Here is a 14099-nt window from a genome sequence, read left to right on the forward strand (position 1 = left end):
CTGCAAGCAGAAATAACACCATTAAAAATAACAAATTTAAAAGAGTGAGAGGGTCCTGAGGCACTGCACATGACTGCAGATGTGAGCAATAGACCCGCTCAGATCAATAACACTTGTAATTACACCGTGACTTATGTCAAAATATCTCACAGTATCTCACACAATTATTTATTATTATGCTGTTCCTATGATATTTGCACGATAACTCATACTACAAACAGAATTGAGATGAATGGTCAATAATAATAGAAATCCTTGCATTTGATATTGTGCCTTCCAAATTGGTAGGATGTTTCATGGAGTTACATGGAGTGATATAGCACAGAAACAGGCCATTTGGATCAACTAGTCTGTGCATACTCCATATAAACCTCGCCCCCTCCTATTCCCCTCACCTATATCCCTCTACTGCTTTCCCCATGCATCAAGTTTTCTCTTAAATAAACATCTCAAAGCGAATCACAGGTGTCAGCCTAGCTTATTGGATAGCCCTCTCACCTCTGAGTCAGAAGGTTGTTGGTTCAAGCCCTATGTCTGGGCCTTTGAATTCATATATTCTCTCGGCTCACACAGTGCTGAGGATGTGCTGCATTATCAGATGGCAGCACTTTGGATGAATTTCCCCAAATAAAGTTTGCACAGAGTAGTTGACCCAAATGGCCTGTTTCCATGCCATATCACACGATGTAGCTCTTCGAAACATCTTCCCGATGTGAAAGGTGCTATATCAAATGCAAGGATTTGTATTCTTATTGACCATTCATCTCAGTTCTGTAGCACCAGTTATCGTTTGAAGCGCTTTCAGACATCCTCCCAATGTGAAGGGAGTCACATCAAATGTAGGGACAATTATGACGATGATCCTTGCATTTGATATATCATCTTTTATGTTGGGAGGGTGTCGCAAGGTGCTTAACAGTATGTTAATGACCGAGTGTTCTTGCTGCACGCAATATTCGTCAATCTCATTGATGTGGGCGTCTGAAGTAATACGTTAACATTTATCAATGACAAAAAACTATGAGGCGAGTAAGATTGAGAGTAGTAACACTCAGAGGGGTCTGGATTATTTTTGTGGATGGGTTGAAAAAAGGCAGTTATGGATTTTGATGTAGATGGAAAACAGATTGTGGGGTTAGGAAAAGAAAATGTTTGAACGTATCTAATGCCATGGAAACGTCGCTGCTGCTACAGCAGTGAAACTCGTATTAATACAGTATCTTTTGCATGAAAAGATACATCTTGAAGCTCTTTACAAAATGAGATTAATCAGAAATTAATTGAATATTATGTAGACAAACACAACAGCTAATTAACAGCAGTTGCGTCCTACAAACAAACATCATGCGAGGAGTCAATTAATTTGCACCCGGGGTGAATTTGAATGAGGAATATAATCTAAAGCAGGGAACATGGTATCAAACACCACACCTATAATAATAGTAAAATAATAATGATGCTTGTATTTGATGTGGCACCTGTTCTGATCAAATCAGACGTGTATTATTAAAGAAACTAAATTTTAGTTAAGTTAGATATGCTTAATGCTTATTAGCGAGCTTCAAGCTGACCTGATCTTGATTATAAAATGTTGTTTTGATTAAGTGAAGGATGCTTATGCTCGTCAGCAGGTGTTGAGATGACTTGCGGAACGGCAATCTTGATTATAAAATGTTGTTCTAATTAAATTGAGCTGAATTGCAGAATATCTATAACAAGTGTCATGTGGGAAGCTGGTATAACACTGGACAAAACGTGATGAGAAGATGTCAATTTTTTTTCGGTCAGACATACGCGGAAACCCATCACCATGTTTCAGAGTTTCCAAACCAAACAGAGATGTCCATGGATCCGACCTACAGCGTTTTTCACCCAAAGGGTATTTAGAAATCAGGACCTATCTCCCCCAAAAGGCTGTGGATGCTGCATCCATTCAACTTTTAATAATAATCCTTGCATTTGATATAGCGCTTTTCACGTCGGGAGGACGTCCCAAAGCGCTTCACAGAACACAGAACACACTGTAAAGTGAATTGACTGTATATTTGTGGGCGAACGCGGCAGCCAATTGCGCACAGCAGTGTCCCACAAACAGTCGTAGATTGAAAATGACCAATTTATTATTGTTTTTTTTGGAGGAGTTATTACTAGGCGTGTGGAGTAAGGAAACTTGCCCAAGGTTTCGCCCTGTGCCTGGAATTGAACTCAGGCCTCTCACTTGCAAAGCGAGTGCTCTAACCACTGAGCTACAGGACTCCTCAAAGACCGAAGTGGATAGATATGTGTTAGGTCAGGGTATCAAGGCATATGGGGCAAGGGTGGGTAATTGGATTTGAGGTACAGATCAGCCATGATCTTATAGAATGGTGGAACAGGCTCGAGGGGCTGAATGGCTGAATCCGATGTACACATGGAAATTCCAGAGATAGATTGTTGGAGTGGAATATACTCTCTGCCTGGAGGGACACATCTTGCTTACTTATTTCCAGAAAGAATTAGGCGCAGGATGGCAAGAGCAAAGGCATGGGGATTCCAGAGAGTGCGTTGGGGAACGGCTGGTGGCTGACTGGTTAAAACTGAATAGCTTGCATTGATATCGCTGTCTGACTAGCTTTCCCACTGCTTGTCCAGCTAGGACCACCCTACCTGTTGTATGGTTAACAGGAGCTGAGTGGGATGACTCCCTGCCTCCAGAAGACGTCAATATGCTTGCGTATTGTATTATAAGTGTTCAACTGGCTAAGAAAGAAGAAGTGAATTTGTTGTTTGAGCCATAGCTTGTTATACCTGTTACGTGTTGAATGAATTGCTGCCGTATGGCACCCATGGGTTAATCAGAGCCAGCCCAAGGGCCGATGTGATTAAAATAACCAGGTGGTTGCAAAAGTGTTGAAGTGCACTGCTCAGCTTGGAATAGATAGATATCGCCATGATACCAAGACGTAAGAGATGAGCTACACTTCAGTGGTTCTGGGAGAAAGCGAGTCCATGCTCCTCCAGGAGGGCTGAACTCCCACCCGAGCCTCCGAGATTCAAGTAACATCAGAAAAAGAAAGAAGGACAGATGGTGACAATGCAAGAACACAAAGATTCAGCGCTTGTTGTCATCAGCGTTTTCAAACTGAGACAATTTTGTCTGCTGGCTATGAACTTTTAGGTTGTCATCACGGCGAAATACGATATGCGAGCATAAAGGCATAATATTGCCTCTTATTGACCCTGTTTATTGAATCAATGCGAAACTCTATATCTTTTTGCCTCAGTAATGAAATGAGTTGTTAAACCGAGGCTTTGTCTGTCTGTTCAGGTTGAATGGTAAAGAGAAGGAAGTTTCCACCGAGCAACAGTAAAACTGGTCATTCAGTTCATGGCTGTTGCTGGGACTTTGCTGTGCGCAAATTGGCTGTCTCGCGCCCCTATAAGATACACAGTCACTCCACTTTACAGTGATTCCTGTAAAGCACTTTGAGACGCCCTTGTGACGTAAAAGGTGCTGTATCAAATGCAAGGATTATAATAAAATGTGAGGATTATGGTTATTAACTGGTTGTGAAGTGCCCTGGGGCATTTTGACTTGATAAGGCGCCAGGGAAATGCAAATTCCTTGTTCTTTCTACCTTTTATCTCTCCATGACATTACCAGAGCCTCCAAGTACATTATTTCCCTTCAACCTTCCACTGCACAGCTACGTGTGGCAGTCATGCAATCCAGTCCATTAATATCACCTTCAGTCTCAATGATTTCATTTCCCGAAAACGTGTCACTCTCGCCACATGATTTTCCTCAGCAAATATCGTCTCATTGAACCTGCCAGTCTTCTAGAACCATAAAAATATACAGCACAGAAGGCAGCCATTCAGCCAATCGTATCTGTGCTGGCTCCTTTAGGAACAATCCTTTCAGTCCCAATTATCTGCCCTGTCCCCATGTCCCTGTAGCTTATCCTCTCTTGGCATTTGTCTAGTTGCCTTTTGAATATGGATTGTGCCTCAACCACCGCTTCCGGCAAAGCATTCCTGATCCTAACGGGTATGTGTGGAAAAAAAATCTCCTAATCTTCTCATTTGTTTACTCTCTTAAATTGATGCCCTCTAGTTACTGACTAGTTGATGACGTGATAAGGCGCTATATCAAATGCAAGGATTAGTATTATTCCGATATATCAATAACATGAATGACTAGTCCTTTTGTTTGCTAATTCCCTTCATGGGTATGTGTTTACACATGTTTAACGCAATGAACCGCCCCATTTCCTCCATGCCTGACTTTCAGTTTCTCAGATCATGGATCAATCACAAGGAGTGATCGATTCAAGCTCCAGCTGACTCAAAGTCAGAATTAACCAGAAGAAACAAGACAAAGACTACGTAATTTTCAGACAAACCTGAGAGATAGTCGGGATCCGGGAAGGGCTCGGACAGATGCTCACGACACTGGTTGTCGCTGGGCAGTTCTGAGACAAGCAATCCATCGGGCAGCTGCTGTGGGAAACCGCTCACAAAATTCTTCAGTCTAGAGGAAACACAGAAAAGACTATCACCAGTCTGCTTCACTGTGCTTTAACAAGTCTAAAAACTCATCAATCAATCAATCAAAACATTGACTAAAATGTTCATGGGTTTGGTCCACACAACATCTCTTTGCCTTGCATCGAGCAGCTTATTAGATTCTGTAATAATCTCCGCCGCCCAAACTTTCTACTACATGTAGCTTCTGAAATTGGTGATAACCAAATCTCACAACATAGTCCTTCGACCACTGGGGCCAAGCTTCAAATCCAGCCCAGACTCTCACAAGATCATAAGATCGGTTTGGTTGAAGAAGGTCCTTTGGCCCATCTGATCATAACCGTACAGAACACCTACCTTATTGACTTTTACTGTCCTCCCACCATAGCATCAAGCTGCTTTTCAAATGGGTCCCAATATCCTGACCTCCACTACCCCTCCTGTTTCAGTCACTAATTATCTGCAGAGCAAAGAAGAACTGGGACCTGTCCTGAAATTGCCCTTCATATCTCTAACCTGATGTTCTCTTGTTGTACTGCCAGGTGTAAGGGATTTAGAATCAGCACATTCTCACCACACAAGTCACTGGTACAAACCTGCCCATGATTTAGCATTAATTGCCATTAAATTTTACTCAGGTAAGATAGTTTGACCCGCGAAATGAAATTGTTAGTGTGATGCACGCCAGAGTGATCTGAGGCAGGGCAGATACAGCTTTAATATCTCATGATATCCGGGTTCTGAAGTAGGAACATTGCAGAGGGAGCTCCTGGTGTCCTGGACTGGGATATATTATTAATAATAATAATAATAATCCTTGCATTTGATATTGCACCTTATCATGACATTGAGACGTCTCAAAGCACTTCACAGAATATATTGTAAAACGGATTGAATGTATATTTTATGGAGGGAACACGTACATGCCAATTACGTACATGGTGAAAAGGTTCTTTGTAGAATAGCAACAACATGCATTTATATATAAATACAAGTTGTTGTTGTTATCTTTCAAGTAGAATACCATTTCAGAATGTAAGTATTTTACGGTGGCATGAGCGATGGATAGACACCGAGCAGGGCGGTGGGGGTTGGGGTGTGGGGAGATGGGGGAAGGTGAGGTGGCTATAGACTCAGTGAAAGAGTAGGTTTTAAGATGGTATGTGACAAGAGAGAGGGGTCGAGTGAGGAAGTCCCAGAGGTTAGGGCTGTAGAATTGGGAAGTTCAGCCACCGATGGCAGGACGGGAGGTGTGCAGCAAGCTTAGGTTAGCTGACCAGAGGGTGGGGGTGAGGTGGGTGAGAGAGGAGTGGGACAGGAGGAGATCAGAAAGAGGTGCTTTGGGTATGAATGGTTTTGAAAGAAGAGAGGTTGGGTGCGAGGTGGAGGCATTTTATACAGGAGCGCGAGAGAGTGAGGGTAAAGCGATTGGGAGTAAAGTGGTTGGGGATGAAGGGAGAAGTCCAGCAGGCCAGCATTTGGGTGGTGGAAGGGGTGGGTGATAGAGTGGGACTGCAGGAGACAGCGGAGGGAAGTAAGATGGTCCAAGCCATTTGAAATTCAGACCTTGGTTCTTGAAATCAATCTGCTAGGGAATAGGGATCTTAATAAAGGAGCTTCAGAGTTAAGAGTTAGCCTTATATTACAGTGCTGCGGTGATGAAACGGGAATGAGATAAAGATTAATATGCTCATTCTTTCATAAAATATTAATGGTGGATTCCTTCTACACACTTTTGCACTGACCTGTTCATTAAACAATTGGCAGAGCATGCCAGACAGAAATCGAGCACTGGAAGTGTAGAACTCCCCCAGATTTTCACCACACAAAGATAAGGTTAAGGCTCCTTAAAGGCAAAGTGTTCTCGAAGTGTTTTAGTTGATTGAGGGCTGGTTCATAGTTAGTTTAAAAGAAACTATAATTATTCCTGCGTATGGTACTGTGGCTATAACATTGGAACGTCTCAAAGCATTTCACAGGTGATTGCTGTAAAGTGTAGTGACTGTGTAATTTGTATGCAAACACGACAGCCAATTTGTCCGCAGCAACGTCCCATGAACAGTGATAGATTGAGTGACCAAATTTTTTTTTTTTTGAGGGATTACTACCCCTGGTAGTTTTTGGCCAGCTGGGTGTCTGACACATGGGGGAACCCATCACCAAGTTTAAGAGTATCTAAACCAAATTGAGAATTCCATACATCTCACCTACACATGGAAATTCCAGAGACAGATTGTTGGAATGGAATGCACATTCGCTCCCTGGAGGGACACATATACAATAACCAGAAAACCAACTGTTTTATGAGACGCCCCCATCCCGAAAGTGGGGAGGCCATAACTGCCAATGTGAACGAGAACAACATTTATATAATAATAATATAACAATAATAATCCTTGCATTTGATATAGCACTTTTCGCATCTTCTGGACATCTCAAAGCGCTTCGCAGAATAGACTGTAAAGTGAACTGATTGTATGTTTGTGGGCGAAACGCGGCAGCCAATTGCGCACAACGGTGTCCCAAAACAGTGGTGGATTGAGCGACCAAATTGTAATTTATTTATTTATTTATTTCCTTGAGGGATTATTATCAGGTGTGTGGAGTAAAGAAACTTGCCCAAGGTTTCGCCCTGCTCGGAATCGAACCCAGGTCTCTTGCTCATGAGGCGAGTGCTCTAACCAACTGAGGTACTGGACTCCACGAGTGCCCTTATTCCATATAAGTGCCCTTCACACGAGGTAGTGAATCGACATGCTTAAAATTCAGGGTGAGGAATAAAGATTGACTCAGACCAGAGCTAAATAACAGAGTCCTCGGGATGGAAACCAAATTGCATTCCTTTGACAGTCAATATTAAGTGCAGCCCTTTTTCCAATGTTGTGTTTGAGATAATTATAGGGGTAAATGGTGACTCACGTTCTGCTAAATGCTACAGATTTGTACTGCGAAATTTGCTTATATAATTATACTGCAACATGAGGAGAGGAGGAGTGGTGAGTTCTGTCAGCAAATGAGCCCTTTCCAGTCCACCCAGAGCATGCTGCGTTAATGCAGGAAAGAGTGGTGTCAAGTTGAGTTATCAGCAAAAGCTGACTTCAGACAGCCTGCAAGAATCACACGTCTGGCAGGAGAAATTCTACCCACGTCTGGATTTGCTCTACTTTCTGGACGTCTCAGAGGTCCAGAGTTCAGCAAACTGTAGAATTAAATTTTCAAGTGTGTCTCGCGAGCGAGAGGATCCAGGTTCAATTCCCAGTGCGGTGAAAACCTTAAACAAGTTTCCTTACTCCACACACCTCTGTTTACCTAGCAGAAAGTAGGAACCCGGTTGTTAGTTGAATGCCTTACGGGGTAATAACACTCTCAAAAAAAATGTGCTCACTTTATCCAGTCATCTTGTTGTTGTTGTTGTCAAGATATACAGGATTTTACAGTCAATCCACTTTACAATATATTCTGAGAAGCCCTTTGAGATGTATTTTGTGGGAGAAGCACAGCAACCAATTGCACACAGCAATTTGCCACAAACAGCCATGGATTGAGTGACCGAATATTTTTTGAGGGATTATTTTTTCACTCCAGGAAGCGCTCTGCCATTCAACTGGGTTTCAACTTATAGCTATGGGAACAGAGGCGTGTGGAGTAAGGAAACTTGCATAAGGTTTCGGGCTGTCCAGGAATTGAACCCGGGTCCTCTAACTTGCGAGGCGAGTGCTCTAACCACAACGCTACAGGACTGCACTTCCTTCTGCCTGTGAAAATCACAGCCTATTCACAAGGATTAGATGAACGATGCAAAGTGCAATTATTTAGTCTGGCCTTGTAATTATATCAGGTAGTCAAGATCGCTATCACTGATAGCAAGAGAGTAGAATGCAATAATAATAATAATAATAATCTTTGCATTTGATATAGCACTTTTCAAGTCTTCTAGACGTCTCAAAGTGCTTCACAGAATAGACTGTAAAGTGAATTGATTGTATATTTGTGGGTAAAACGCGGCAGCCAATTGCGCACAGCAGTGTCCCACAAACAGTCGTGGATTCAAGTAACCAATTTTATTATTTTTTTTTTGAGGGATTATTATCAAGCATGTGGAGTAAGGAAACTTTCCCAAGGTTTTGCCCTGCTGGAATCGAACCCAGGTCTCTCGCTTGTGAGATAATCCGATAAAGACAGACTAAAATAAACAAATAAGAGCAATGCGCATGCAAATTAATTGTAAATACTTCTGACACTTGAGGATCAAAGCAAAATGAAGACTTTCATGTCTTCTCCTCACCTCCATGGGCTTAAAGGGACTAAAAAAGCTCAGGGTTTAATTTTTAAATTTAATTCTGGCATCCTCACGGCTCATTTATGTTGACCCTCCTCTGGGCATCTCATGCTGAATTCCGCGAGCAAGAAGAACGGCCAACTGACTGTTTATCATGAAATATGGATTTATCCGTACTTTAGACCATGACAAGATGAGGCAATAAATGATCCGATCTAGATAAAAAGCTTTCAGAAGGATTTACTCTCTTCAGTGAGGCTCCACTCGTCTGTAATTGTGGATATTTGAATAAGACTTTAATTTGTGTCAAATCAATGAGCAACAGAGAAGATGAAAAGCAAACAGAAATATCCAATTTGAGAGGCAGTGGTGTCAATTTTTGTGTGTTTTCTCACTGATTCTTTCACCTCTCCTGAAAGCATCTGACTTGGAAGTATCTGGATGCCCTCCCGACGTGAAAAGATGCAATTTATATATTGCAAATTGGTTAGAGCACCAGCCTCGCAAGCGAGAGGACCCGGGTTCCAGTGTGGGCAAGTTTCCTTACTCCACACAACTGTTTAACAAGCAGTAAGTAGGAACCTGGTTGTTAGTCGATTGGCAGATCGCTTTGCAGGGGTAATAGATCACTCAATCCATGACTGTTAGTGGGACACTGCTGTGCACAATTGGCTGCTGTGTTTTGCCCTCAAAATATACAGTTCATTCATTATATTCAGTATATTCTGTGAAACGCTGTGAAGGACCGATTTAGGAATCAGCCTGACACTGTGGTGGGATGGTGGTAGGGTGGGTTTTTGGCAAAGATGAGCCCAAATGGTTGGAATAACCCTCTTGATCCGGACATCTCTTGTGATTGGGTGAATCCTCTTTTGAACATAAGAAGGATGGGATGAGAAACAAAACTTCCAAGCTATCAATATCAGCCCACATCTCTGCAGACTCTGTGACGTCTGCTGTGTTGTGTTGGGACCGATTCTGAGAATGACCTGTGAGCAATGGGATTGTAATTGTACCACGAACCACTGAGTAAGTCATCTGCTCCAGGAGTGGGAGCAATGAGAATTTGAGAAAACACACAATCCTCCCGCCCAGCACTCTCCTGAGTCACAGTGAAACTTGGAAACTTCAGTGTAATGGTTCTGTGCACGAGCTGCGGCAATAATAATACGATACAAGTTACATTTATGTAGGCGTCTTTCATGTCTGAAGGATGTCCCAAAACATATGCTCACTGCTGGAAGGGCACATAAGCTGGGGGTGCCAATAATAATAATTATTCTTACATTTGATTGCATTTGCTATCAAAACATCTAAAAGAATTCACAGGATTTACTTTGTTAATAATAATCCTTGCATTTGATACAGTGCCTTTCACATTGCGAGGATATCTCACATCAAAGTGCTTCACAAGATTTACTGCTGGGTGCAGTGCTGTAGTGACTGTTTTGAAAGAGATGTGTTCCAGTGAAGGAACAAACAGTAAGATGTAGGCAGCTGGGCAATACTTTATATTTGTGCCCTCTGCCAATCAGTCAATCACTTCAGTTGCTATAGGGATAACAACAACAACAAATTACAGTTGTATAGCGCCTTTCACATTTGTGAGGACATTCCAAGCCGCTGGACAGTCTGGTATTTGAACCCGAGCTGCGGGTTGGTATTAGGAGCAGTGAAGGCCGGGAAGGGGTGAAAGCCGGGGAGGGAAGGGGTAGGAGGGTGGCTGAATGTGCGGTCGAAGAGGAGGGTCTTGAGTCGGGCCTTGAAGGAGGCAAGAGAGGAGGCAAGGCAGAGGGACTGTGGAATGGGCTTCCAAATGGTGGGGTCAGAGAGGCTGAAGGCCCGACCGCCGATGGTGTGGCTTGGCCGGGCGGGGGACATGTGACAGGTACCAGTTGACCCTCCAATTCCCCCCACCACCCCATCACCACCATTCATTTTCTGCCTGCTCGGTTGGTTTAAAATGAAAACCTATAATCAAAGGGTGAGTCTAATGTGAACAGTTTGTGAGATACTATGGAAATTCGGCTTGATCATTATTCAAGGGATTGCCATGGAAACCATTGGAGGCTGAATTTCCATCTTCATTCCCATAAGCAACACTGACCCAAAGGTCAATCGTTAAAAGTTTAATCAACTTCACTCAAAGAATCGACTGAGAAAGAGATAGAGAGCACAGAAAACAGATACAGACGAATACATTGTTCTCCATCATACAGTGATCACAAAACTGTGCAATCGTTTTGTTACACTTTACAAAGGGATAGTATATGATAGACCCCACTGTCATGGACACTGGTGGTGGACAATGAGAAATTCTTTAGATTCCCTTCACTTACATTTACTGCGCAAGGGCACGACTATGATCATCTTAATCAACTTGTCTTAAAGGGGCATTTAAAGGGGTACCTTCAGGAAAATGTGTTTGCCAAACATAGGCTTGTTTAACGTGTTAAGAGTTTGAGGCAGCACTTAAAGGCACAAAGAGAGGGACCAGAGTGATAGAGGGAGGGAGTTCCAGAAGTAAGGGGTGTAGAGCAAAGGCTGGATCACCGATGGTAGAGTGGAGAGGACAGGGAACATGCAGCAAATCTAAGCTAGCAGAGTGGAGGCGGGGCGGGAGAGGTGTAGGGCATGAGATAAGGAGATGCCAGGGAGTGGATGGATTTATAGGTGTGAATAAGGCCCTTGAAATCAATCCACTGGGCACAAGTGGAGCTAGTGGAGATGGCGTAGACTGGGGGTAATGGGTGTATGGAGTTTGGTGTGGGTGAGGATGGGGGCATTGGAGTTTTGGTCAGTTGCAGCTTGTGAATAGAAAGAGCAGCGAGGAATGCATTGGAGAAGGCTAAAGTGGATGTGCCAAAGGCATGAATGAGTGGACACAACCTGAAGTCCGGTGTGGTTGGCTGCCTCTTACTTATTGATGGCGGCCTTTTTATTACCCAACTCTACCAACTGGAACAACTTTAATTCTATTCCCTACACTTGAGCTGGTTCTTTGATTTGTCACAGAAGACAGAGTTTAATCAGAATCTGCCTTTTGTGTGCTGAACTACGGATATTGAACTGATGGCCTCCTGTCTGGTTGACCTACACAGATCAGATGTCCGCAATATTATAGCTTTAAAAAATATTATTGTTTGGTCAACCGGATATCTGACACATGCAGAAACCCATCACCATGCTTAAAGTATCCAAACCAAGCTGAGAATTCCATGCATCCCACCTACACAAGAAAATTCCAGAGGTAGATTGTTGCAAGGGAATGCACACACTCTCTCTGCAGGGATGCATTCTGCTTACCCAATTCCAGAAGGTATTAGGCGCAGGTTGGCAAGAGGGAAGGCTTTGGGACCCCAGGGTATGCGTTTGGGTACTGCTGGAGTCTAACCATCCAAAAAAAACATAGCTTGCCATTGATATTGCTGCCTGACAAGCTTTCCAGCTGCTTGTCCAGCTACGACCACCCTACCCTTTAGGGCTTTGGCTTACAGAACTTTAAAAATGGGCGTACTTCCAAATAGCACATTGAGATCCAGGGCTGGGATGCCTCAAGTAAGTTGTGATGAGATAGAACAGAGGGGGGCATTAATAAGACTTGCATTTTATATATTAAAAAACAATACAATACAATTTATATTATATGCCTTAAACAAGGGGAAGGAGGGAAGGAGGGACTTAATTGGATGGATTCCGGGGCGAAGTTTCAGAGAGGAGCACAGAATGGCCTTATCATATCATTGAATTGTCTCTAAGTGTTTCACCAAACTTTTACAGTGAAGTGCAACTATAGATTTGTAGGTGAACGTGGGAGCCAATTTACACACAGCAAAGTTCCACCGAGCCATAAAGTGAATGACCAATTTACTTGGGGGATTGTTGGCCAAAACAGTGGGAGAGAGAAACTCCCATCTCTTTTCGAATTGTGCCATGGCATTTTTTAACGCCCACCTGAAGAGGCAGACGAGACCACGGTTTAGCATCTCGAGAGTCAGCGTATTAGAGTGTTAGCATTGAATGTGAGCTCAAAGTCCTGACATGGGTTTGAACCCACAACAACCACAATTTGCATTTATATACCGTCCTTCATGCGGGGCAGCATCTCAGAGTGGTTAACAGTGGTGGAGCCTGAAGTCGAGCCGGGGGGAGGGAATGAGGTGAATGTAAGCACGGTTGAAGAGGAAGGTCTTCAGTTGTACAACCTTCTGACTTAAAGGTAAGAATGTTACCAATTGAGGCAAGCTGTACATTGACAAGTATGTGAGTGTGGGAGAGGAGAGGGGAAAGCTAAATATAATAATAATCCTTGCATTTGATGTAGCTCTTATCACATCTTCGCGACGTTTCAAAGTGCTTCCCAAAATATACTGTAAAGTGAATTGACACAGCAGTGTCCCATAAACAGTCATGGAATGAGTAACCAAATTATTAATGTTTGTTTTCAAGGGTTTATTATCTCTGAAAAAGCGATCTGCCAATCGACTAACAAACGGGTTCCTACTTACTGCTAGGTACGCAGAGGTGCACGAAGTAAGGAAATTTGCCCAATGTTTCGCCCTGCCCGAGAATCGAACCCAGGTCCTCTCGCTTGCGAGGTGAGTGCTCTAACCACTAAGCTGCAGGACTAAATAACTTCATAAAGAGAAATCTCCTGTGGGTTAGTCACACAGGACTGATAGAGGTGGTGTGAAGGTTAACGTACAGAGTGTCTAATTTGCTGGGATGGAGGAAGATGATGCAGGGCCACCATTCTGAAGGGAGAAAGCCAGCCTTTTTATCTTGTATAAAGAGCGGGCATTTTAACTAAGACAGCTGATGACTAACAAAGTGACAGGCAATGTTTCCATTAGCCAGTAATGGAATTATTTGTGACAATACAATTTACAGCAAAAATATTTGTTGTCAGTGTAACAGTTCTGGACAGGGTTTTTTTCCCATGGAGAAATTGGAAGTGACAACCAGGCTACAGGATCTTCAAGGTTGAGCCCTGCCCTCGGCTTACTGAGGCCCAGGCAACATTTGATCTTAGAGCTCGGACTCTAGCTTGTCAAACCTAGTCTCAGTTTAGACCTGACTCACAAAATACCTGGCTGCCCCTAATGAAACAAGCTGCATTACTTGGCACACCAAGCCTGCGGAGACTAACACATTGTATGTTTTACGGAAGGAAGACTGGCACACTGTTATAAACAGGGGAGGCTGGCACTGTATTGAGGAGAGACTGGACACACAATCCCTCTGCCTTGCCCCATCCTTCCTCATCTTCAGGTCAGGCCTGAAGACCTTCCTCTTCGACTGTGCCTCTCCC

The 14099-nt window shown here is 43.2% G+C and overlaps 1 protein-coding gene across 1 annotated transcript in view; it reads right to left on the reverse strand.

Moving 5' to 3' along the window:
* The window catches only part of astn1 (astrotactin 1), a 620426-nt gene that overhangs the window by 121008 nt on the left and 485319 nt on the right, over positions 1–14099 (reverse strand). Inside the window, 1 exon segment of the mRNA XM_042334960.1 lies at positions 4386–4513. Within this exon segment, the coding sequence (XP_042190894.1) occupies positions 4386–4513 (128 nt within the window).

This window comes from Callorhinchus milii, unplaced genomic scaffold, assembly GCF_018977255.1.
Source record: "Callorhinchus milii isolate IMCB2004 unplaced genomic scaffold, IMCB_Cmil_1.0 Scaffold5, whole genome shotgun sequence".
NCBI classification, from domain to species: Eukaryota; Metazoa; Chordata; class Chondrichthyes; order Chimaeriformes; family Callorhinchidae; genus Callorhinchus; species Callorhinchus milii.